The 27749-nt window shown below is 39.9% G+C and overlaps 1 protein-coding gene across 2 annotated transcripts in view; it reads right to left on the reverse strand.

The window, feature by feature from the left end:
• Positions 1-27749, reverse strand: part of magi3a (membrane associated guanylate kinase, WW and PDZ domain containing 3a) — a 138934-nt gene that overhangs the window by 25457 nt on the left and 85728 nt on the right. For both annotated transcript variants that reach the window (XM_026920182.3, XM_026920184.3), the window contains exons 3-8: positions 26800-26919; positions 19285-19491; positions 15279-15447; positions 12682-12761; positions 11234-11291; positions 7768-7871 (exon numbers count right to left, since the gene is read on the reverse strand). In XM_026920182.3, the coding sequence (XP_026775983.3) occupies positions 7768-7871; positions 11234-11291; positions 12682-12761; positions 15279-15447; positions 19285-19491; positions 26800-26919 (738 nt within the window). The remainder of the gene's footprint in view (positions 1-7767; positions 7872-11233; positions 11292-12681; positions 12762-15278; positions 15448-19284; positions 19492-26799; positions 26920-27749) is intronic.

Genomic DNA, 27749 nt, shown 5'->3' on the forward strand with positions numbered 1-27749 from the left:
ATCAGCGTTATTGTTGTCGTGAGCTGTCTCAAACTGAAAACTATGCCTTTACCTTTAAAAGTACTTATTCATCTAAAAGCTCCAAGAGACTGGTACATAAAACTGACTTTGTGGTAGGTTTAAAGGCTAGATATAGGTTTTTAAAATTCAAAACACTAACCGTAATAGGTAAATCGGTGTTAATACAAAAACAGTGTAGAATAGTACATAAGTAGAGAAGTAGATTTGAGACCTACTATAGCTCAGTCTGTCGTAACATTGCGCTATACCGGCTCGCACTATTTACAGCACCATGCACATGCGTAGTGTTACATTTTTTAACAATTTCTTTAGACAACTGATATACACGGCAGCCATCTTGCCCGTATAAACCCGGCCGAAAGCATTCTTTGGTTTCTCCATAGTTCTTTGCAGAATCAGAGGATTTCCCTTTCACAGAAAGTACCAAGTGGAAAGCTAGAAATATAAAAAAAAAACTTTAATAAAACTTATTTTTTGCTCTATATTAAAATGTTCATCTAGAAAGAAAAACCAGTGAAGCCTTCAAGGTATTCAATTTAACCTCAGGGTATGATGATCTACAGAAATGGCTGCATACACAGGTATCAATGTCAAGACCTGCTGCCTCTTTTCCTTCAGCCAGTGACAATACTGAAACAGTCCACAGTACACTGGCACTAGTTTGTGGAATATAATTATTAGCCCCAAATCAAGTGCAAGTGTGTACAGCACTGGCACCTAGTGTTCACCTGCTTCCCTCTTCCAAATTCATCACTGTTGCTCCACACACAGAAGCAAGGTTGAAAAAAAAAAAAAAAAAAAAGAATCAAAATCTGATACATGTTTCATCACCATGATAAGCAGGAATTCGAAATGAGTCTTGGAACTAAAAATTAAGACCAAAAACAAAAGTACTAGAAAAAAATGTAACTAGAAGCATTAATCTGAATTCTCAGTTAGTCAGTAATACCATTAATTTTACGTCTTGTGTAGCCCACTAGCTTAAAATTAATAATAAAAGCCCACTAGCTTAAAATTAATAATAAAAGCCCACTAGCTTAAAATTAATAATAAAAGCCCACTAGCTTAAAATTAATAATAAAAGCAGAACAGGAATACTCTACAATATCCTACAATAATTCCACTTCAAGACTTTTTCACTCTATTCATCTATAAAATAGACACTTATTCTAAGAAGTTAAGTATATGAACAGTATAGTTTATGGCTTTACATGAAAATGCCATTGTGGCCTGGGCGGAAATTGACTTTGACATTAATGACAATGACTTAAACATGAGCGACATCTCAGACAGATATAGATTATGACACTGCAAAAAATAATCATATCCAGGCATGCCGCATTCGAAAATTTTTAAATACAGTGTAGCCTAATTTTTACACAGCAACCACACCAATGAAAATAAGAGAACATGCTACATCCTACTGTATGACCAATCTAACACAGTTTTTTTTTTAAAAAATAAATATTCTAGCAATTTCCCCAATCCAAATGGGTTTAATACTTGCACTGTGGCTTGAGTGCTGTGTAGCATTTAATGTTATAAGCCAATACTTATACTGAGGTAACCAAATAACTTGATATCTCAGTTTTTTGGTACATCATATTAGAAGCTTTTCTGATTTTTTAACACTTTAACACTTTATTCAACATGAGTTTGGCTTTCTGCAAGGCTGGCTAGTATAAATGCTAGTATAAAAGTGAAAATAAGGTTTAATGTTTGGCATCTACATTGAATTATTTACTGTTGACAGATGCTGTAAAGCTGATTAGGTTAGTTTTTTTAGGGATCAAGAACAGCAGCACCACCAGCATACACAGAATTGTTGGCTGATTTCTTTCTAGCCCATAGTGTAGAATTTGTGCAGTCTGTCAGTACAATAACAATTAATGCTTACTTAAAGCTCCAAATATTGCATGTTATTCTTTTTATGAATGGAGCCAATAATTCTGGAGAGCACTGTAGGTGTAGATGTAGTAGTGTACCCCACATTATTTTCATGCCTACGACGAGTGTGGTTAGGGTCATCTGTCGTAGCTTTGTCGTTGGATTTTTTTTAGTCTTATCATCTAATATTATAACCCGCTCCGACTCATCCTCTGGACTGACTTTCGTGGATGGAACAATATCAGATTTATTAGAAAACACCATCACCTACATCATCAAGTAATAGCTGGCTGAACATCATGTGCATCATCTTAATTTAATACGAGTGCGCTGGGCAGCCGGTTTGGCTGATAGCCAGTCGCAGTGTGAAATAAACTCATCTCTACATCAACATGCTGAATGCTAAAACTCATCTATTCTCCAAACGGTCTCGACGAAACCGTTCAGCGGAAACAATAACGCAATATTAATCATTACAGATAAGCATTTGATAGTGTTCATGATTTGTAGAGCGTACATTCCATTTCTCGTGGGAAGGATTGCTCATTTTTGTCTCTTGTAATGGACGAATGGTGAAATCACATGTACACACACACACACACACACACACACATGCACACACATGCACACACAAAAGGCAGTGATGAACTCCCGCTGAACAAGTCAGCATCTATCAGAGTGAGAAATGAAGGAAAATGGAGAACGAGGATGCACCACTAGAGGTGACCTTTAACAGGGGTCAACATTTTGACCCTGCTGCTAAGAGCATAAGTGTAGATGAGTTGTGAAGAGCGGGATCATGATTAGCTGACAGATTGTGGGCTTGAAAAGGTAGTGCGAAGGCTAACACTGTTATTTACTGTTAGTTCCTAAACCTTCTAGCAGAATGACATGTCACTTGAAAGCAGGAAAACTGCTCAACTACATGTCATTTATGGAATATATTATATTTTAATTTATCAATGCATCTTCAATAAGTGCTTTATTAATTTGTTTGATATTTTCTGTAAGTATCTATTATATAACTATTAAATAATATATATGTATCATAAATAACATGATATACGGTGTTAATGTTCTGCAGCGGTATAAAATTAAAGGGTAATTAATATTTAAATGCAATCGAATACTAATATTTAAGTAACTATTTTAAGCATGTGGAGTGTGTGTGAGAGAAAGAGCATGTGAGTGTGCGTGTGCGTGTGTACACTAAAAGTGAAGAGAGGCAGAATGATGTTTACATCTACTTGATTAACTCATCACAAAGAGAATGAGTGTGTCTATCTCAAGGCGAGCTGATTATAAAATGTCAGTGTGTAATTAAAGGTGCCAGTGTGAAACCAGCGTGTGTATGTGTGTGTGTGCCTGTATGTGTGTGTCTGTGTGTGTGTGTGTGTGTGTGTGTGTGTGTGTGTGTGTGTTGGGAAGGTCAAATATGAGGTGCATTGTCATAACAGCACACACCAAAACAACAAAGCCTATAAATAAGATTATAGTGAGACACTTCAGTGGCTCTAGTGCAGCAAACATGGTGATTAACAGTTATACTACTGTTTCTCAAGCCTGATAATCTGTTACTATCCAGCAGAGCTACGCTGGAATAGAGTGAACTGACTGAGGCCACATCCGTTAATACACTCTATATTAGAAACTTAATGTAAACTTTTGACTTCAAAATGAGATTGTTTGCATACATTCTGTAATGTTCATACATTCTGTAAATTCATCCTTGACTTAAAAAAAAGTATTGATTGGAAATAAAGTTTTTGTTGCACATAAATATATAAAATATTCGTGTGGTTGAATGGGTGGATTGGATGGATGGATGGATGGGTTGGATGAGTAGGTGGTTTGGATAGATGGGTGGATGGATGGGTTGATTGCATGAATGGGTTGGATTGGTAAGTGGGTTGGATGGGTAGGTGGAAAGATGGATGGGTGGATGGTTGGATTGGTTGGTTGGATGGATGGATGGGTTGGATGAGTAGGTGGTTTGGATAGATGGGTGGATGGATGGGTTGATTTCATGAGTGGGTTGAATTGGTAAGTAGGTTGGATGGGTAGGTGGAGAGATGGATGGATGGATGGTTGGTTGTATGGGTCAGACAGGTAGGTGGGTGGGGTGGGTTGAATAGAATGGTGGATGGGTTGGAAGGATGAGCTGAATGGATGGGTTGATGGATTGGTTATGTGGATGGATGGATGGATGGATGGGTGAGATAGATAGGTTGGATGGTTGGCTGGCTTGGATCGGTTAGATGGATTAGTAGGTGGTTTAGATGGATTGGTGGGATTGATGGACAGATGGGTTGGGTGAATGGATGGGTTAGATGGATGGATGGATGGATGGTTGGATTGGTTGGTTGGTATGGGTTGAATGGGTAAGTTGATTGAATGGATGGGTGGGATGGATAGATACGTTGGTTGTATGGGTCAGACAGGTAGGTGGGTGGTGTGGGTTGAATAGAATGGTGGATGGGTTGGATGTATGAGCTGAATGGATGGGTTGGATGGATTGGTTACATGGATAAATGGATGGATGGGCGAGATAGATAGGTTGCATAGCTGGCTGGCTTGGATCGGTTAGATGGATTAGTAGGTGGTTTAGATGGATTGGCGGGATTGATGGACAGATGGGTTGGTTGAATGGACGGGTTAGATAGATGGATGGATGGATGTGTTGGATGGATGGGAGGGATGGATTGGTGGATGTGTTGGTCATCCATACAATATTTTTAAAGCACAATTATGGGAGATACAAATTTTAGCATTCTATTTAACAATCACGTTTACCCACGGTTGAGAATAAATAACACTATTCACGTGTGTAGAAATATTTAATGATGTAAACAAAGTAAACAAGATTTACAACAAGACAATTTTGGGTACAGGTAAATAGTTAACTCTGAATTTGCAATCTGAATTTAATCGGATTGACATTCTTTGCACGGAAGCACTGCTAATGCCAGACTGTCTGAATTTTTCCTCGCCAGCTCCTAACACACCTTGTTACCAAGGCGTTAAGAACACTGAATACCTGGTTCAGGTGTGTGAAACTGGGACAGAGCAAAAATGTGGGTGATCTGGCAAGGCCTGAGGAGCAGTTTGGAAAACACTGAACTAACACACCCACAGAAAGGGCCATTTAATTACAGTAGTTGGATCAGGTATGTTGAGGCACAAAAAAAAACAAAAAAAAACAAAAAACTAAATATGAATTCAGGATGAGGGCTGAGAATCGCAGAGTTACACTGTATGTGTGGCAGCCTGGGATCGGATGTCAATGTGGCTGAATTTTGGGAAACTGAAATTTTTTTCGGAATTGAGGGGGCATTTTCTTTCTTTTTTTTTTCTGGTCTGTGTTTACATGTTAAAACTAGCTAGCTTGTGTAGTGTGGCCTGATACATAGCGCATGTAACTTTGGCTAGCATTAGTTATAATTAGCAGTCTCTTTAATACTAACCTATTAAAATGCTATCCAATAAGACAAGTACACTTTAACATAATATTAAAAATATATATAATTTTGGCACAAGACTGAAATGCAGATATTTGAGTCACTACTTGGGGGAATTGTTTAGGAATTACAGCCTAGACTGAAATAAATAAATGAAGGGAAATCTCATGGTAAATGGATTTAATTTTGCAATTGATCTAGTTAACTTGGTTGGTTCAATTTCCAAGCTGACAGGTAGATATTGTGCTTTGAAAGAATGATCCGCTTCTCTCTGTTTCATCCTCTGCTCTGTGTATGTGTTTGTGTGTGTGTGTGTGTGTGTCCTGAATGACATTAGCTTCAGGCTGCCTCTGGAGCTTGAGGTCAGCAGCGGTCGGCTATAATAACGATCAGACTGCTAGCTAAGCATCAGCAAGTGTTAATGTCGCTCGCCCGAGGACAGCGCCTTTATATAGCGAGAAGTCTGCAACCGTCACACACCTGCTGCAGGTTTTAGACTTGGGAATGGCAGCGGAGCATGGAGGAGGGTTGTGCAATGCAAAATCAATGCCGCCAAAACAAGAGAAAGAAACCAAGGATATACGAATGCAGGTAACGCTTTAGCAGCAACATAAAGTGTTTCGTAACATGAAAGTGCTCGCACGCTCAAGCAAAATGTGCTTTAATTACATACTTGAATGAGCTTGAGCGCCTGATTGTTCCCTTTTTTTTTAATAAATGGCCCTAATCTGCACAGTTCAAATTTACTTTCCACTTTTTGCAAAGTGTGAAAAGTGGGGTGATGCAGACAGACAGATTTGCCAAGAGGCCTGAGCTTAAGTTTCACTAATTAAAGATTTTATCTAAAAATTTTAAATTAACATCTTTATGTCAGTTCTATTTTATTATCACAAGTGCAAAGACCTGACGTACTCGACAGACATGGTGGGAGGCATTAGTGCTGGGCAGTATGATGATACAATATCAACAATACTGTGATAAGTTACGTCACGGTACATTATATTTTTCTGATCACGGGTATTGTCTTTTTTTTTTTTTTTTTCTTTTTCTTAAATAAAAATTACAAACTGATTGGAAGCAGCAACAAACAAGATGTTAAAATCTCATACTGAATCTTTAAAATTGTAAAATATTTAACAATAACACTACTGTTCCACATTTAAATATCAGATCGTGTAACACAGAAATATGTTCAAGTATCATGATATGATATATGATATCATATCTCATAACCCTAAGAGGTATACTGGTATAAGTGAAGAAGAAAGTGTAGAAATGTTTGAATGCAATTTCAGTTCATTAAAACAACAAAGGTTAGTGATGTATTTCATTTAAATAAACCTTTAAAATGTATTTAAAAACAAAAAAGTTTTCAGGACTGCCAGCTGCACGGCAACAAAGTACCACCACCACCGCAACTGTTATCTCTACACTGTGAGATATAGTGTTACTGTTTAATATTTCATAACATATCCAAAATGGTTGATCCCGATAGTGGCATCACCCAAAGCTAGTCTAGAGTGTATCCACACACACACACACACACACCACTCAGTTATGATATATGATACGACGAAGGCGCATGAATTGTTCAATCTCTGGTTTGCCGAGCAATCAGAATAAAAATGAGTGTTCACTCCAGATAAAAGCAAATATGCATAGAAATTTGAGAGCATGTCTAGAGTTTTCAGCGGGAGCGGAACAAATCCATGAGTGAGCGGGATACATTTGATGGAGCTTGTGGAAGTTTTTATTTAATTTTATTTAATTTTTTTTTTTTGCATGAGAGCAAAAGAAATCTGCATGAGGGCTGAAGGATTCATGCTCTCGCATTAGTCTACTGCACTCTCAATTTTCAGCAGTGAAATAACGCCATGGGCTTGGAGGATCCAGAATAAGAGCCTGCTGGGAGGGGGGAAGCTTAGTCAGGCAAGGCTTTTAGAGAGATGGGACCGGTTCAAACTCACCTGGCACCCGTCAAAATAAGACACTCAAAAAGCATGGCAGCACACAGAACTTTGAATTAAATACAGATGACAGGTAGAGCCGGAATTGAAAATCCTGTCTCCGCTAGTTAAAGGCAGAGAGGTTTGATAGAACTCGTGACGCCATCCAAGTCGCTCATTTGTACACGCTGAAAAAAAAATAATTGGGTGCCTGTGAAACACTTGTGCTTTTGGCACTTCAGTAATTGACACATTCTACCCTGACACTGCAGAGTTTGGGAGTTTCATTTCTTCCGAACACAAACAGGGCATGCTACTGTAGAGTGTTTGGCAAGTGAGGTCTAAGGATACACAGCTGCAGCTGAGTTAATGAATCAATGAACAGATAAACACGTGAACAAATGCTGCGGATGGAAAGGTAAGCTAGATCAACGTGGTGTTAGTCTGGTTGTTACCTGAGGGCGTAAGTCCTGGCTGGCTCGCCGCGGGCGCCTCCTGGTTCTGCTTCTTCTTGGCTTCCATCACAGGGTTCTCGAACTGTGTCTTCTGATTGATGTGGCTGCAGGCAAACAGGACACATCTTAAGGAGAAGCAATCCATCACAACAAAGTGGCAATTCACGCTTTACAGAACCAGCAAATGAGAAAACTATGCTAATATCCCTAAACTACAGACTAACGGGTGCAGGTTTCTCTGATCGCCTTGTCAACTTATTTTGATAATTAGGTTCTCTACAGAACCTACTACTGACTGTAAAGACAGAATAAGATTGGTCTTTTCACTTGGGAAATTCTTCGCTGTTTTCTTGTGGCTGGTTTGAGCTGTATGCGTTAAATATTGCCATTTTCTACTACATGCTGTTCTTTAATCTATAAGCTTTCCTAAACCTAACCTAGTATCTCATGTCTCACCTACAAGTAAAGCTATTGCATTTTCAAGTCTGGTGAAAATATTTCATTTCAACGCCACTAAAAAACATTTATAACCTAATATATTTACATATATATACTCTACGTTTATAATCTAATATATCTGTGGAACATGATGGGGTCTTCTGCTGTCAAAAGGTTCAGGCTATTGTGCTTTCTGAGATGCTTTTCTGCTCACCACGGTTGTAAAGAGTGGTTATTTGAGTTACTGTCAGCTCGAACCAGTCTGACCATTCTCCTCTGACCACCTTCAGAACTGCTTCTCACCGGATGTTTTTTGTTTTTCGCACCTTTCTGTGTAAACCCAAGAATACTGTGCGTGAAAATCCCAGGAGATCAGCAGTTTCTGAAATATTCAAACCAGCCAACAAAGTCACTGATCACATTTTTTCCCCCATTCTGATGTTTAATGTGAACATTAACTGACATTAACTGTATCTGCATGATTTCATGCCTTGCACTGCTGCTACATGATTGACTGATCGGATAACTGCTTGAATGAGCAGGTGTACAGCTGTTCCAGCTGTTAAAGTGGCCGGTAAATGCTAATTAAGTGACAGATCTTTTGTGTCACAAATAATCTTTTACATTTAATTATTGTACAACAAGCTCGTTTAGATGATAAAACATCTTATGACTTGTGTCCATGTTGGAGAGTCCAGTCCTAACTCCTCCACACTGTGTACTGAACAGAGCAAGCAGCTGATTACTGTGACGTAGGTTTGTCTTAAGTCGGGTCGTGATTGCTCCGCACATGGACAGAAGCCACATACCAACTCAGGCTGCATGCTGTGCTGAGCCAACAGCATGTTTGCGCATGTGTGTGTGAATGCGCGCGTGTGTGTGTGTGTGGGGAGGTGGGTGGGTGAGAGAGCTTTCTGAGCCCTTGTTGCATTGCGAATGAGTCACCCTCATCTCTCCTTCTTATTCAAGACTGAGAAAAGACAGAAGCAGCAAGAAGCGAGTGAGAGAGATGCGAGATGCCAGAGAGCAGGACAGAGAGGGCTCGTCTGATTTTACCTTTTCTGATTTAGGCCCTGTCCTGGATGATGGGATCACACGTGATCAGTGCTAAGTACTGGTGTGAACTGGGTCAAATGTGCCTCAAAGATGCATTGTGCTCCCATCAGTCAAACCACATTTGGAGGTGGTCTGGGACGCACGTGGCCATATCACATTTGTAGTGTGAACACGACTGCATCTCGGACAGAAATGAAGGACTGAATAATCGACTGCGTCACTGCCCTAGCTGGAAAATATGTGATCACTGTGAGACTGTTTGGACACTGCGCTGAACAATAGAGCTCTCTGCCACTAGGCTATGGATAAAGACGAAAGAAGCTGCTTTTCATAGTTTCATTCGTCGTCCCATCTCTCATTCATTTTTAAGTTTCGTTAGCAGACCACGTTTGAAAGTATATGAGATATGATTCGCCAGATATTTCTGCCTGAAAATAAATGCAGCGGAAGACTGCGGAAATAAATGTGTGTGACAGCCTTTCTCCAGCAGAAACGATGTACAAAATCTGATCACGAGTGCGCACTGAAGACACATTCATAATGCCAGGTGTGAACGGCTCGGCGTCTCGGCTGTCCACTTGTGATCCCATCACCCAGGACATATGGTAATGCCAGGTGTGAACAGGGCCCTAGATGAAGTTTTTTACAACAGGTTTTTTTTTCTTTTCATCAAAAAACTAGAACTAACGGTCACATTGACCTTGCTGCATACAACTGGCTCAGTTCTCTTCTCTTGTGCCTGTATGGCAAACCTCATACTGCTGCCTCCTCTCACAGGCTTCCAGGGGAGACTCTTATTTATCCTATTTACCCTAACAAAATATGATAAACACCACAATCACATAAAACTCATATAACTCTTATAACTAATGATAAATGTGTTTATTACTAATAAACAAATTCATAAAATTTATTTTACATTTTTTATATTAATAAAAATAACTTTCACTTATTAAAAAATGAATAAAATATTTAATACTGAAAAAGAAAAAAATGTAAAAATCTGTCTTTTTTTTTTAAAAAAAACTTTTAAATTTGACAAAAATGAAAACATTTTAACATTGCATCAGCTGTTTCCAGTCAGTTCGGACTTATTAAAAGTAATCGCTTAGCCCTACATAACAACCCATAGCACAGGAGGACCTGACATTCATATAGGTTCCTGTAGGGCCTGAAGCGAGCTTTCACTTTGGATGAAATAAAGAAATAAAAAAAAAAAAAAAAGACAGTCTCAGCTGCCATCTGGTGAGTTAGGATAAATATATGCTACCTACAACATATTGAACTGTATCCATTAGAGTTTAAACAAGAAGGACAAATGATAAATTTATTAGCTGGTGCACCGAATGAGTAATCGCTCTAATGGGCTGCTCAGTCTCATGTTTTTGTTGCCCAGAAACCAAACTGGTTAACTAACAATGTAATCACGCATGGCAAGCAAGTTAGCTAGTTAAGTGCATTAACTCAGACTAAGGAGAATGAACAAGTATATGATCATGTAGCATATCGTGTTTGCACCCTTGACAAAAAAAATAAAATAATAATAAAAAAAAAAAAAGTCACAAAGGAGTACGTTTTTTTTTCTCCTTTTTTGGGTTCATAATTCTACCTGTCCTGCCAGGCATCTACACAATTAAAAACAAAATAAAAATACCGCCTGGAAACAAAATATGCTACTGATTTGTTCATCGCAGGTGTGGTGACGTGGGTGGAACAAAGGTATAAGCCTCGCCTCAGCTCTTATCCCAAATTATATCTCATAGAGCTGTATTACTCCTACAAAATTCAAGCAGACTTACATTCAATTTTGATTTAATCCAATAAGCATTACGGACTACATTGCCACTATGAAAACAGGCCGAAACAGTAACGTCATTATGAGGATATTCATTCAACAAATGAAACATATTTCCACACAAACCAAACCGCGTCACTGTATAAAAGGCGAATCAGTGTTCTGTACATCACTTACTCCACATAGTAGGTGCCATATTGCGGGTCGTCGATCTTCTCCCAGCCGTACGGCAGCTCTGTGGAGGAACAGAGAGACGCATGAGCCCCAGTTATACCAGAGTCAGATCCCTGATGCATTTTTCAACAATGCTTCTTTTCTGAGCAAGTCAACAATCCGGGCTCCTGCGAGTATGATCAGAAGGGCGATTTGAAACAAGCAATAAAAAGAAGAGGATAGCGAGGAAAATAAGACAGCACTAAGAAATAGGTTGGGTTGTCGATTAAGATCTGGACATGAGCTAGGGAGAGTCATTAGATGTCTTTGCCTGCACTGCGAGAGTAAAAAATGAGTGTGTGACACCGTGAGACACGCACACTCTTCACGCAAGAACAGTGCAAGTATTGCTGGGGCGAGATGGCACGGTGATAAGTTCTTCAGTCTGCTCCACAGAGCCATTAGCAAAGTGAGACAGCGCTAGTGTCACGTCCGCCCGCTTGCTCAGTCCTGCCTGTCCATTTGACTTTAGTGTGTGTGTGCCAGGAACAAAGACGATGCTCAGCTTTTGGGGTGTGTGTGTGTGTGTGGGTGTGCATGTCTATGCTATAACAGCATAACTTAACTTGGGAAAAGCATTGTTGCATAGACTATTCAACTAATTGACTAATACATTCACTAGTCACCGCTGCTGGGATGTTTACTAGTTGAGACGGTGGAAAAAACAGTGAGGCAGATGGTAAAGAAATGCAAGCAGATGGTAAAGAAAAGCAGGCTAAATGTGCTTTGTTAATTTGTAAATATTTCCGACTGGATGGAGTCAGATCTACTGTCAGCTGCGTATTGTGACGACTATGTAGGGAAACATCTTTCTGGAGTTTCTGGCTTTAATGGAAAGATATCACTTTGTATGAAGTGAAGAGAAGTGCGGCAAGACTGTTTTATTTATTCCGCCTGTTCCCAATGGAAATCAATTCAGACTCGTTTTTTTTTTTTTACATTTTCAAGGATGGTTCAACTCCCTGGTCATTATCAGCTTGGAGAAACTTCCCAGATGCTGCTGTAGATGAAGCGTCCTACATCCAAGCAAGGCCAGTCATTGAGCTATAATAAGGGCTCTGCTGATGGACATGAGCTTCCATGCTGCGCGCTCTCGGTTTCAGAATCAAGGCCACGTCTCCCAGCTCATTTGCATGTGCATTTTAAGAACTGATACATCCATAAACAGTGTAATATGGTGCACATCTTTATTATTTCGCAAAAATAAAGTGCAAAGTGTGGTTCATCAGCACCTTCACTATTAAACCTGCCTAAAACGGTGGTGTCTGAATCAGCTTTCTTGCTATACTTCTGGAAAAGCTGACTAGTCAACTACTTTTTTGAAAAGATTCCTGGTCAAAGTTGATGGTTGTGCAACTGGTAGTGTGTTTGAGTGAGAGTGTATGTGTGTGGTAGAAGGCAAATCATCTCACCTCCCTCGTCACACTTCTCAGGGGGTTTAGCTTTCTTAGCCAGCCGTGGGTCCAGCCAGGTTGTAGTCTTTGTATTATGACTGTAGAAGAAAAAAAAAAAAGGAAAAAAATATTCAAAATTCTACAACAACCACCCAGCTTTAGCATTGTGTTCACACTTGCTTGCATGAATACATTAATATCTTATCTGCGGCTTCACATCCACAAAAAAAAACAATAAGAACCATCAGTGCAGTGGTCAAAGCTGGGATTCGCTATTATCCACCCAGACACCCTAGATGTATTAAAAAACTCTCTTACAGCACTTGTTTAAAGAGACAGTGCTTCAAACGGGACTCCCCGGGGAAAAGGTGTCTGATTAGAAAGAAACGACTTTGAAATATCAACTGAGTGTGACAGGTGTACGGCTTTCTTCACTACCGAGCAGTAAAAGCTTCAGCCTTTAAGGCCCAATGGGAAAGGAGAACAGAATATTAATTTCCTCTATCATGGGGAGAGAGAGAGAGTGAGACAGGTTTGAGTAGCACTGCTGAGTGATACACAGCCCTTCTATCCCTTTTTTCTTTCTTTTTTTTTTTTTTTTAAAGCAGAGTCCTGCAGGTTTACAGTCTGCTTCAGATGGTTTTCCCACACCTGGGAAGATTAGGGCTGCATGACATGAACAAAAAAATCTGCATATAACAATTACACATAGCACCGCTATACACTGAAGCTGCAATATGCTTTAAATATATACTGGAAAGAGCTGCTGCTGTGATGTGTCATGCCAGATGTAATGCGACCATAATTAATTGGCATGAATTATTAATACATAGGCAAAAGAAAGACTCCGGGGAAACAAGCAAACATAGGTTAAAGGAAGGGTTAAGAGTTTAAAAACAGTGCATAATATTGATGTGGATTAGAAAAGAGTGTTATTGAATTCTCGATTCTGATTGGTCAGAAGGTGTTGATTAGTCTTCTATAACAGCAGCTCTGACAGGAGCGCCGGCTGTAATTCAAATCATTTCCTCTTATAAGTTATCGTTTCTATAGTAACAAGTTACACAGAGACTTGTATTCAGGGTAAGATTAAAAAATGGATTAAAGCATGTATTATTATTTAAACAAGACAAATGTAGAATCATTGATATGGTGAAGTTTTTTGTAAGGAGAGCGTTATTTAATATTTATGTAAGGAGTCTCCAGTGTCAGCACAGTGTCAACACAACGTTTTCCTCCATGGGAAAGTCTTCAGGTGTGACGACTTTGCGCTTTGTGGTTTCTTGCTAACATATCAAGCTGTACTTTTTGTCTAATTAACTTCAAGAGAGAGAAGAAAGAGTGAAGGAACAACTTTTTATACCTGCTATAATGCAAATCATAACGGGAGCTAAAGTATCTCACGGATGACTCGCATTACATGTAACTATAAACTGATTTTTTTAAAAAAGTGACGTGTCATTTTTTTAATTAACAAAAAAAATTGCTTGCAAATTGCTGCTGCATAAGAGGAATAAAACCCTCATAGTGCTTTACAGGAAAATGATCAACTTCTTGTCGGGGCTTACCATACCATACGGTCACTAATTATCATCTCATAACATCATGCCCGGGCATGTTTTATTCCTTACATAATAAACGCTAAGCACAAAGAGTAGCTTGGTAAAGACTAAAGTCGGGTTCAGTGAAATATATTTATTATATATTTTACTTTTAAACAATCCCTGTTTCTTCACGTGGGCAGATGTTGTTATATACTTCCTATGCCAATCACTGTCAACATCTTTGAAGCATCACAAAGTCAGCTATTTGCTCTTTTCTTAAACTTTTGTAATTAAAAAAGAAAAACTCCTACATAAAAACAATCCTACATATATGAAGCATGTTTTTGGCAGCCAGAACAATCTTTCCAGGCTGCCTCTGTATTCTACCTTATCCATCATTTGCATTAGCCCCAGGTTTCATGTAAAACATGTCTCAACTTCGTAGTGCCACAGGTCTGTCAACATCGGTCCTCCTTAGCACAGCCCTGCAGTTCAGCTCTACACACACAGGCCCTATTTATAAAGCGGATATTTATGGCTGTGTCCACATTTAGCACAGCACAGGTAAGTGAAATAAGCTGTGCAACTGAGCAGAACGGATGCGAAACTCGCTCGCTGAAGCAGGAATGTGTTTATTTACACTTTGCAAATTATAAGGCAGGTGAAGGAAGCTGAGTTTCAAGATAAGATAAGCTAAGAAAAGCTTGACCACTGTATTGGGGCAATACAAGACAAAAATAGTTGTTCTTTTCACCAGCATGATTATTTATTGGAATATGGAGCTAGAGATTTCAATTAGCTGAAAGTTAGCTATTAATATTCAGAGAACTGGCTGCATGTATAAAGGATAAGCAGAAGTTCCACATTTGCTGCATCGAAAACCTCAAATGAAACGCATATAGTAGTTGCATATAGTAGTTGCATGTAGTGTTGCTTTTTTGTATAGTTGCTGTTAATTCAAAACTTGGTACTGTTTTAAAGTGCTGTTGGCTCACCCTAATACCAACAGTATTCCCAAGACTTCCAAAGTAAAGAACTTTTCAAACGTGCATACTGATTTGGCACACTCACTCTATGAAGTAGACCATGCCAGTCTCAGTGTAGGCCATCTCCCAGTTCTTGGGCAGCGTCTCCTGGCTCTCGTCCCCAGGCAGCATGCTCCACGCCCCGAGATCCATGGCACTGCTGGGCTGCGTGTAGCTCGGTACGGTCTTCCTCCAATCGGTGCCTTCCTTATGCTCTGTAACCGGAGGTATAACAGGAAAAGAAGGAGAAGGAAAGTTTGGATGGATGAGAAGATGCAGGTACACAATGCATCTCTACACTAAGCAGCACTCTCTCATATAAAGTCTGTTACTGCCTGGGAAAAGAGAAACAGAGAGATAGACAGATAGATAGAGAGAGAGAATTTGCATGGTAGGAGGCGTTCCAGGTGAGAGCAATGCTGTCGAGTGCTTCTGTTATTTAAAAAAAAAAAAAAAAAAAAAAAAAGAAGCTGTGATCTAAACTCACATAGATTTGTCTGTGAGAGAATGTGTATGTAAGAGAGAGAGAGGAAGTGTGTGTGTGTGTGTGTGTGTGTGTGTGTGTGTGTGTGTGTGCGCGCATGTGTTATTGCCAGACTTCAATCAGCCTGCCCTGGACTTCCGTCTGCACCAGGCCTTGTGGGTGGTTCCTCTGGATGCAAATTTCCCACATACACAAGACCAGAGTTTCAAAACCATTGAACAGCAGCAAAGAACCAGAAACAAAAATGCCTAACTTGACACAAACCTGTGCAACAACATACGAAATAATGAGAAATGGGTGGGCTTGCAGTGCTACACTATCCCTCAAAACCTGTACAAAAATAACCACACAATACACAGAGTTATATAACGAGAACAACACCTACTGCAGTGACACACTGAACTGGCACAATATAGATTGGTCTGGATACAAAGTGGTGCTATAGGCACCATTTCATAAACTTTAGACCTGCTGCCCACACAGGAATTGTAGCCAGAGAGCATATGGAAATAACTGAACGAATACAAGAACGTACAGACGTTTACATTTGCTTTACATGTAGATTATTTTACAGCTTTTGCCATTCTTATCCAGAGCCAGTCACAGAAGTGCTTTGTAGTCTCCATCAAAAAACAAACATCTCCTCATGCTAGTTCAATAAGTCAGGGTTTAATAATACTATCAAGCTAAACCCCTGATACGGAGGAGTTAGTACAATGCTTTCATCCAGCGCATCTCGACAGCCATGTTTCTAGAACAATCTCATCTATATTAGATGTTAAACGTGATATTAATCTATGATATCACCCAACATGTATAAGAGTTCAATTATTTTCACGCATGGGAAAAACTAGTGTCTTGATTCGCATGAAACAAACAAACAAAAAAAAGTGTCAGTAAATGAGTTTTTATCATCACCAGGGCTGTTACCTTGGGAACTCGGGTAACCGTCACCAGCCACAGACGCAAGTTAAGCTTTTTTTTTTAATTTATTTTTTTATAAAGTTCTTAGTGAAAAGGTAAGTCTTCTTTTGAAGACAGCCAGTGACTCATCTGCTCAGACAGCCAGGGGAAGTTTGTTCTGCCACACGTGCACTGATCTAGGCATCTGTGCAAAGACTGCACTACAAAGCTTTAGTCATGCTCAGAGGAGCTCCAGAACATGCTGTCCTTACCAAAGCTTCCTCTCTATACACCTGGCTAAGGCCTTTAATAAGTAATGCAGCCATTCATCCTTTACCATTCCTTAAATGTAGAAGATTGATTCAACATGACCCACTACTAGGTCCAAAAGTCACATCCAACATCCAAACCCATCAGGCAACTTGCTCCACTTTTCCTGCAAAACCATCAGTAAGCTGAAACGGGATGGGATTTTCCCAAAGGTGACAGTTAAGTCCCAAGACATTTTCATTTCTACTTTCACTCCACTAAGCCCAAAGATTTACATGATCAATCAGCATCGTGGCTGACAATCGTGACACGAGACATATTTTCATAACAGTATCCTGAGCGTTAAGCTAATGTGATTTTAATGTCAGCATCATTAGGGTAATTAGGAAAGATTCGGCCTGTAGGTTATATCTGAAGTTACTGGGTCTTCATTTTTCATGCACCCTGTTTGTGCAAAAAAAAAAAAAAAAAAGGCTGTACAGTGGGTAGTGGTCCCCAGTTTGATCCTGAGCTTGGGTTACTGTCTGTGGGGAGTTCCACAAGTTCTCCCTGTGGCTTTCCTCTGGGTTTGTCCCACCACTCAAAAACATGCCAGTAGGTGGACTGGTGACACCAAATTGCCCCTAGGTGTGAGGGAGTGTGCAAATGGACTGGCGTCCCATCCAGGATGCATTCCCATCCCAAGCTCAGTGTTCCCAGGATAGGCTCCTGGGAGTTTAACAACACATGTGGAGGATTTCACCCATGCCTATATGATAGTCTAGACGATGAGACGCCAACCCATTGGTTGGTGCCACAGGGTCATCTTTTGAAGGCACCTGACATGTCTGAATGGTAGATAAAATTATATTACTCAGGAGAATAAGTGAGAGTGTATAATGACAGAATCACAGTTTTGATCAGTCTGAAGCAGCAACACTTTAAAGCGTGGAAGAACCTCAACCTCAAAAACTCCTCTGAAAAACGTTCCTGTCACATAACTAGCAACTTCCATTCTCTTTGAAAAGAATAAATCCCAACCGTTTATTCTCCAACAAGAGATGGTTATTCTGACAAAGCATATTTGCTGCTAACAAGCTGCTACTGTAGACCAACACACGTCCCCTGGGGGTTGCACTTACACGTTCTAGAGGACACTTAATTGGTCCAACACAAGACTAGTACAGGATGAGTCATCAAAAACCATGTTTATGGTTTTCCTGGGAGTGACACCCTATAAAATTAAAAGTGTATCTCAGAAAAAAGTTTTTCTATATACACTAATCATATTGGTGTCCATAAGGGACAGGGACAAAAAGCTCTGAAACAGCAACCTGCTCCTACACTGTAAGTATTAAAGCGACTAACCGCTAAAGAGGGTTCATATTTAAGACTATTCTGACGCATGACCATTTCTATAAGAGGCTGTTTTTCCATTCCACAGTTCACAGCACATGGACACCCCATTTGAATTGTATTCATTCCTCATTCCTCTGATCTAAGTGAAAGTAAACAGCGTCCTTGGCTTTAATGTTCACCCCTAAATCTTCCTTTCGTCCAGCATGACACAGCAAAACTCTTAACAAGCTACACTGGAAGCTTGCTCGAGACCCAAGCTTGGCAGAGTAAATCACCAGCCTGGCAGCCTGATGCGCTCGGTACACACGAGCTCAAGCTCCATCTGAGATCAGGTGTGTAATATCCATCTGACAACATCAGCATCACAAGGCAAATAATCTGCTTTCAATATGCATCTCTTTAAATATTCACCTTGCAAGATAGATGGAGTTATTTAGAGTTGTCCTTTAAGGACAGATGAGTGTGTATCTCTTTGGAGAATAAGAGTGGACAGAAACATAGGAGATAAGTGTGTAAGTAAGTGAAATTTTTGTTATCATTAGGCAATTGAAGTAGCCCAATTTAACCCATTACAGGGCCGCTAAGCAATAATTTTTCACCCAATATGACTATATATTCTCTATATTCACTCCAAGCTGCTTGAATGTAGAGTAGTCTACACCCTCTGTCCACTTGATTAGGAATTATCCAATCAGCCAATCAAGTATCAGCAGCACAATGCATAAAGTCAAGCAGATAGAGATCAAGAGCTTCAGTTAATGTTCACATTAAACATCAGAACATCATGTGAACATCATGTGATCTCAGGTACTCTGACCGTGGCATGGTTGTTGGTGCCAGACGGGCTGGTTTGAGCATTTCAGAAGGTGCTGATCTCCTGAGATTTTCATACACAACAGTCTCTAGATTTTACATAGAACATAAATCCAGTGAACAGCAGTTCTGTTGAAATCCAGTGAACAGCAGTTCTGCCTTGCTGATGACAAACCTGCCAGCCAAGAGCAAGAAGCTGAGGCCTGACCCCTGAAGACTGAAAATACAGCAACAACAAACTCACCTGTAAGTCCGTTCACAAGTGCCGGCCTCTCGTCCTCTTCTTCTTCCTCAGGCGCCGCGCTGTCCTTCCTCTCCATCTTGCTGACAGAGGTGGTCCGTTTGCGCTGCACCTCGGTTTCAAACTCCTCGTCGAACAGCACCTGGTCCACCAGGTCAGGCTGCACAGGGCTAGGCTCGGCCGGAGGTTTGGGGGTGCCGTAATAATTACCTGAAGAGGAGAACAGATTGTGTGCCTCGTGAGTGTGATATATGATCAGTTTTTACAAGCCGAGACACAGACGACTTGCCGCTAGCCGAAATCTAATTCTGAAACTAATTCACAGCACCACAAGTGTCTGATCTCGTGTTTGGTATGACTGTAACTCTAACTAGCGAAAACGACAAACTGAAACTCAGGACACACTAATCTGCTAATGTGACTTACAATAACAGAACATGAGCCTGGTTTTTTATACGTATTGTACGTGAAACAAAATAAAAACTTTTAAAAAAAAGTAAACAAGCAGTATTTATAATCACTTTCTAATTTTAATTACCATTAAAATCAGATTAGATTTTACACTGTTTTTTTTTTTTTTCAGTCAAATTTTCCTGCCTTTTTACCGGCTTTTAGGGTTTTTGACCTTTTTTCAGCCAAATTTTTTTGGTGGCCAAAATTTCAGTGCATCCCTATCTGTAACTGCTGTGTGTGTGGGTTTGATGTCTGTCACTACTGCTTGCGTTGCGTTAAGCCAGCGTGCCACGCTTTATTATCTTCTGTATTTACAGCAGCATGTGGGAGGTTCCCTGCAGTCCATTCCGCCTGGGGAAACGGTTGAACCTGCAAAAGCATTCTGGGTAAACGGTGACTAGGCTTCAGGGAGTGCAAATATATCTTAAGAGAATGCGAATATGGATTTATTTGGCTCTCCTTTGCGTTAGGAGGTCTCTGAGGTGCTCTTGACACTACCCTAGCTGGCACATTGCTGCATTTTCTGAGTGTTGCTTGGAAGCATCAGGAGACGTGGAATTAAATTACACAGTAACGTTATCACACAAGATGGAGCACAGCACATTTTAGAGTACAAAAGTGAAGAAAAAGTGTGATGGGAATTTTTTTTTTTTTGTCTTCAAACAATAAAAATAGATGAGTTCTTCACATGACATGGAAGGACTTTCAGAGTTGGCTTGCAGTGCACATTAAAATGTTAATTACGCTGCATCATTATATCATTACACCCTCATCTGGCCGGTTACAAATTCCACCTAGCGCTGCTGTCAGATCCAAACATTAGGGGTGTTTTTAGTCATCATCGAGCAGAACTGCTTTTAATATTTTCCTAATTGACACTCCAAATGTGCATTAATCACACCCTTTATTGCTTTTGCAATTCATTCAATGCCTGGATGGTAATAATATCAGGAGATGTCAAAAAGAGATTTGTCTGTTTAGACCTATTAATTAATGTCTGCACGTTCCCTAGTTGGGGATTTGAGCAGAGCGCTTCGGTCTGTGATTGAATGAGTCATTTGCAGCAGTGAATTAGCTGCAGAGAATTCCGCTTAATATGATGGAAGCATGGAAGCTAGGACTGGCTTTTTTCCATACAGAAACGCAAATCTGATTTATTTCTATTTCTTCATTCCCATTTTTAAACACCCTAAAGATTACACTTCCCAAAAACAGTCTATGCATAAATCTCATCCTTTTCTCAGGAGATAATCTCACCTGGATACACTTTTACCAAAGAACTGCTGCTGTAATCATAAAGATTAACTTGCACTCATATCAGGATTCTTATTTACAATATCCTCATACCGAACATCCTTTCAACACACTTAGCACTGTGTGTCTTTACTCTTCTTCCCATGTATGATGATTAATAATTCCACTAGCGGCCATCACGCTGAAGAGGTTCCCTTATGAGTCTGGGTCCTTGTCAAGGTTCCTTTCTCATGTGTTCTCATGGAGTTTTTCCTTGCCACTTTTCTTGACAAAAAGCCAAGTCCATAGCTAACATTTGGGCTATGAGTATTGTATGTAAAATGTGCTGAGTGTGTTTAAGTTGTGTTTAAATGCATGTTTGAACATAGTCATAGCGTTAATAGGTGATTATAGCTTCATCCACAGGACGCAAGTATCTATTTTATCTCGTTTGTTTTTCCGTACCTCTGCAAATGAATACAATACTTCAGAAGATTCTGTGGGCAGTTCCATATCAAGCTATGTTTCATATCTAATAAAAAATGGAAAACTGTTTTTAAAAAAATTATCAACTAAACATCACCGTACTGATATAATAGTGTTTAGTTCGCCAGGCTTGAAGGACCTGATTCATATGTACTGTGTGTGTGTGTGTGTGTGTGTGTGTGTGTGTGTGTGTGTGTGGCATCACTCAGAGCATCCATGTGTATGACTTATTGAGGACACATTGCTGATAATGTTGTATGCATCAGCACTTAATTACTAGACTTATTTTGGAAGTCTAGTAATTAAGAAACAACACACTTCTCACGTTCAGCCAGGCCAAAAAAAAAAAAAAAAAAAAAAAGAAGAAGTTAGTTGATTTGTTTTTTTTTTTTTTTCGGATAAATGTACAAACGTGAGAGTTGGAGCTCAAACTCTCCAAAGCAAACCTCTCGAGAATGGCTACACAACATGAAGTATTAACACAACCCAAGCTATCTTTCTTCCAGTCCCAACTTCCAAACCAGCTCCATTTCACCAACAAAGTCCAAACCATCTTTCACTTCTGCCACAGCCTTGTACGTGTTCATCTATCACACCTGAACAGAGATGTGAGGAAGCACGCGGCTTTAACTGGTCACGTCTTCATCATGGGGACGTGCGCTATCAGCCTAGCTGTATCGCAGGCCTTGCAGACGCAAGTCAGGCCTCTCCATGATGAATCGCTCATAAACATGCCATTACTCATTCATGAGCATGAGCGTGCTCGGAGCAAAGGAGAGGAGCAGAGAGGAAAACAAAGAGCAGAAGAGAGACAGGAGGGGAAGAGATGTGCAGGAGCAGAAATCAGGAGGGAGGAGGGGAGGACATTTAAGATCTGTAATGCCACTGATCAGCAGGAAATCTGCAAAAAATCAGAAGGCAGGGAAATGATCGCATTTTTTTTTTTAACTGACCCTAATTTTATGGAAACGGACAGACCTTTAACAACAATCATTCAATAATCACCTCAGTAACAAACATTCGGATGTTAAATTCCTTTTCCTTGCTGTGTTTTGTGTGAGAAGAATCATTCAATCGACTCCAAAGCTTTGGGGCTGACTCTTAGCTTCCAATGTTTTCATTAAATCAGGGAATCGACTCTTCAGGATTGAATTCCCACACTTTCAGTATGAAGCGAAAACTGGATGGCTTTCATACATTCATGCAATTATCCATTCAGCCACTCATGCGGCTGTGCAAAAAATCATGGTCAAGAGCTTCAAATAATGGGGAAAACAATGTGATCTCGGCTACTCTGACCGCATTTCAGAAACTGATCACCATCTGGGATTTTCACAACGCACAACAGTCTCTAGAGTTTACACGGAATGGTGTGAAAAACAAAAAGCATCCAGTGATGCAGAACACGGCAGTTCTGCAGGCGGAAAGGTCTTGTTGATGAGAGAGATCAGAGGCCAGAGTGGTTCGAGCTGACAGGAAAGCTTGTGTAAGTAAGGTAACAAATAACCACTCTTTACATCCGTGGTGAGCAGAAAAGCATCTCAGAATGCACAGAATGTCGAAATCTGAGGCTACAACAGCGAAAGACCGCATCGGGTTACGCTCCTGGCAGTGAAGAACAGGAATCTGAGGCTACAGTGGGCACAGGCTCAGCGCAACTGGACAGCTGATGGGAAAAGATTGGAAAAAGTAGACCAGGCAACCAATGCTACTAGTATGAAAAAAATAATTTATACTACTACTTATAAGCTAACTGATTCAAATAGCTGCACTACATCATGCACTGAGGCATGATGTGATCAATAATAAAAATAATGCCAATAATACCAACTATTTTTATTATTATTTTTATTATTTATTATATTTTATTGATCACTCGTTGCAGCTCTAGTCATATCTATGGAAAATATACAGTCAAGTTAGTTGAAAATCAGTTGATGGTGTTCTAGCATAAAAAGTATTATATCCATATTTATTTTGGGACAACTGACACAAAGTTCAGCCTGGAGCTCTGCGGGGGAAAAAAAAACACTTTCCAAGTTACATTTACATGCTGTAGCCTGCAGGGTATCCAATCATGCCCAATATGGCATACACAGCATATAAACATACTGACAGTCAGAAAGCATGGCATTAGAAAGAATACCTGTAAAAAAAAGGACATTTACTCAGAAAAATCCTGTTTGTTTGTGTTTCTTCTTCAGCCTTGCGAATGAACCACAACTAATTCAGACCTTGAACAAGGACTATGACTAATTCTGGCAGAAATTCACTAAATAAGGGGCACATGCAGGTTTTTTTCTCTGACAAACACACTCGAGCACACGCACAAGCTACTTTATATGATAAACAGAGCAGCCGGTGAATAAACACTGACTACGCTAGAATTTGAATATAAATTCTCCAGGGTCGGAGTGCTCTATCAGTGTGTGAGTCAGCTGTAACCTTTCCCCTCACTGAGAAACACAGAATAATGTGAAAGTGTTCCCACTGAGAAATATAAGCAGCTATTACAGCACCTTATGAAGACACAGCAAGGGGGAATGAAATAACCTTATTCCAGGGACTAAATGTCACCATTTTAGGGCGCTTTCACATATGCAGTGTTTGAATGTGAATCAAAACCTCCTCTGTGCGGTTATTTTAGGCAGGTCAATACACAACGATCACACTCTGGTGCGGACTAAAATAACCAGACCGAGACCAACTCGCTCACTGCGGTTCGATTACTGCGAGAACGTGATTCGACTCGGAATCGACTCAACTCTAGGAAGTGAATCAAACATGCCGTGTATTTTCGGTTGCGGCTTTTTTTTTTTTTTTTTTTTTTTTTTTTTTTTTAAATACATGTACGCTGCTAAACTGAATTGAGTCAAAGGATGGCGCTCTAGTGCTGCAGAAGTGCTCAGGATATTAGGACCAACGTTGAACAAACAAACAAAAATAAACACTGGATGCAGATACAAAATGTTTTAAACTTATTGAATTTATTTATTGAATTATGTAGTACTTGATTGAGTACCTGCTTTGTATTCTCTGATGGGTGTGAAAATGCACTACTTTTTTTTTTTTTTACCGCTATGCCTTGACACTTATTCTTATGCAGAGCATAGAACAGCAGTACAAGACTCTACAGAACTCGACAGTGCAGCACAGATTAAATAGCTGCTTTGGCAGAGAGCGTAGAGTTTTGATATTCCATCCAAATACACAGTCATTGTAATGAGGAAATAGTCACGTAAAAGTCAAAGCAAAGAAGGTCAAAAGCTCTTTCCATTCCCTCTTCCTGTCAAACACGCAGGACATTTTTTCCACATTCTAACCCATACAACCCAACTTGGCCCTGATTCTCTGCTCTATCAACAAAGAGAGAGCCTGGTGGATAGACTGAAAAAAAGAAATTCTCTCTCTCTCCTGCTCCTGCACAAATAATCTGCTGGTTTTGAACATTCCCACAGCGCAGGCTTTAGTCACTAGGGGAATGGAGGAGTTAGAGAAGAATTGAGGACATCCATCCGTATGAGCTCCTGCCCACAACTCTGATGTAACTTTGAGTAACCGCAAGCCCCAGACAGAAGGAAAGGCGAAAAAGTGAGTGCATGGGTCAGCGGGGTTGCATCCCAATGTCTGTGGGCTCATAATGCACATGTAATGCACAACTGCAATAAAATAAACATTGCATGAATGAGGTTTTAAGCGCATAACAATTTCAGGTTGGAGTGTTAAATGATACAGAGTCAAATTTTGAGTGGTATGTCTGGACTGGATTGGTTTTACATGGAGAGGTGGTTTACATGGTAATTATTACCGACGTGCATGAATCCGGAAAGATTACGTTGTATTTTACTTTCTATAAAATGACCAGTAGAGATAACTACAAGTAACGTATATCCCTTCCAAACAAACAATTTTAATAAAGACATATATTAAAAAAAACTTGTCAGAGATACACTAACTTCTAGAGATTTCTGCTACATTATTAAGATCCTAATACAGCTACAGACTACATACTGCAAATGTTATGGTCATGTGACCTACTAACTTACAACAAATGGTTAAAATAAAAATACATCAAAATCAGTTGGTATTAATGAGGTGCATGTAGTACACACAGAATTTTTAGTGACGAGTACGTGCACATCGTGAAGACACTCCTATCAAAAATGTGATTTATACAGAGGTCGCTTATCCTGCACGTATCAATGATAATTACTATAGACGTCCTCTGGAAACGTTACTTAACAGACATCCGAATTAGCACGTCAGTAATTCAAGCTTAAAGAATCTTCCAAGCAGAAAAAGCAGAAGACAGAATGATATAGCAGCGAAGCAGCCCAAGCTAATTTACATGCACTGACTTTTACACCAGACATCAGGGAAAGACAAGGTATCATTGACCAGAATTAGCCGCTGTGAAATTATCCTTCAGCCCGAAATACCAAGAGACTAAAAAGCAACACACATCAGTCACGGAGATGGACGGATCCCGTCCAAAAGCAGCCCCTGTGACTTCACCGCCGACCTGATTTACTTTTCTCTCTGAACTTTAAACTATGCTTCCTGTAGAGGAGGGGAAAAAAAAAAAAAAAAAAAAAAAAAACGTCCCATGACTCAGGAGAAGATCATTAACCCGTCTGTCTCAGCCAGCTGAAGAGAAACAATAGGGCTCCAGAGAAGTCGTTTTACTCACCACTACCTTATCGGTGATGCAGGGACACAGAAACTTCCCATGGGATTAAAAAGCTATGGAATGATTAACATCAACCTTGATGTGTTGAATTGGAGGTTCACACAACTGAGACTGCATGAATGAAAAAGTGACCCATTAAAAGATAGGAGAGTGAAAATAATGAGTCAGCGTTTTTGAGAGTAGGTACAACTTACGCTCTGGAACTCGCGACTAGGGGTGTTATGATTTGAAATTTTCATGGTATTATAACCTAGTCTGGAAACATCACAATATCACGGTATCGGTCAACCGTTCAATCTGCCTGTTCATACACTGTGATTAACCACGACACCATAACAACCTTACTCACAACTAGCATAGAGTCATGACGTAGCATATAATAAGATACGCTAGCAAACTAGACAAATTAGGTCTAATGGATAAGATGAAAACTGTTTTTTTTTTTTTTTTTTTTTTTTTTTTTTTTAAAAAGTCTTTGGTTACTGCTGGGGGTTAGAATGCTTCTAAGGATTCACAACACCGAGATGGAAATCTCGAGATGCACTTAAGATGGACTGAGGGCTGTGCAAGTCTTCGTGTTCAGCATGAAGCAACTCAGTAACTAGCCCACATTATTGAACTTTGGCCCTGCTGCGTTCCCACACACTCTTACGCACCATCGTAGGTTCCGCTCTCCAGTAGCAGCCCGCTTTCCTCCAGAACACGAAACTCCTCCACACTGATGAAGTTATAGTCCACACCGGGAACCTCCCCCTCCCGCGGCTGTCTTGTGGTACCTGCCGGAAAAACAAATGCAGAACAAAGGGTCATGCTGTGCTGTTAGACTTCGGATGAAATGGAAAGATGAAAGAATGCAACGTCTCTTCTGATCGCTGTTAGTTTTCTTTTTAAAAAGAAAAGAAAAAAAAAGTTTAAAAGTTAAAAACGTGTCTCGCAGTGCACTGAGCTCTGAGAAGAATGAAAATGAATTTTCCTCCACTTTCATGAAGAGTGGCTCATTTTTTTCTAGATATAAAAAGGTATACTGATGGTCAAAATCCTTTCATCTTCTCTGTTGATTTTACAGCCTACATCATGTCCCAGGTCTTGGATAAAGGCATGCTGTTCCTTGAGTAACTCTTCCCCCAGATGTCAGTATTGTTTACAACACAGCAACTCTATTTAACTGATAGCTAAATTCAAGAATCGCAAAATGCAGATGTGAAAAGCTGATAGAGACATATCCCAAAAGACCCGCAGCCATAATTGCAGCCAGTGGTGGCTCTACAATGTATTGACCTTTGTATCATACTAAAAACACTTTGCACATTCAAATCTTAAACATATCACATAAATCAAATAAAACTCTAAAGTAAGTCCATTTCAATTCCAGGTAGCACTACAAAATGTCGAAGGGGGGTGAATACTTATGCATGTCCAGAATACACCGCGCTACGTCAACCTGAAATGAGATTAGGTTGTTGCATTAACGTGTCCTTCCTCACTGTTTTTCCAGGTTTCTATTACATGCTTATCTTCAGATGCTTGTTAATGATTAAACACGCCCGATTCCAGCTATGTTATGAATTGATTGTTTTTTTTTTCCTATGTAATGATTACACAGCCA

Source organism: Pangasianodon hypophthalmus, chromosome 16 (assembly GCF_027358585.1).
Source record: "Pangasianodon hypophthalmus isolate fPanHyp1 chromosome 16, fPanHyp1.pri, whole genome shotgun sequence".
Classification (NCBI taxonomy): Eukaryota; Metazoa; Chordata; class Actinopteri; order Siluriformes; family Pangasiidae; genus Pangasianodon; species Pangasianodon hypophthalmus.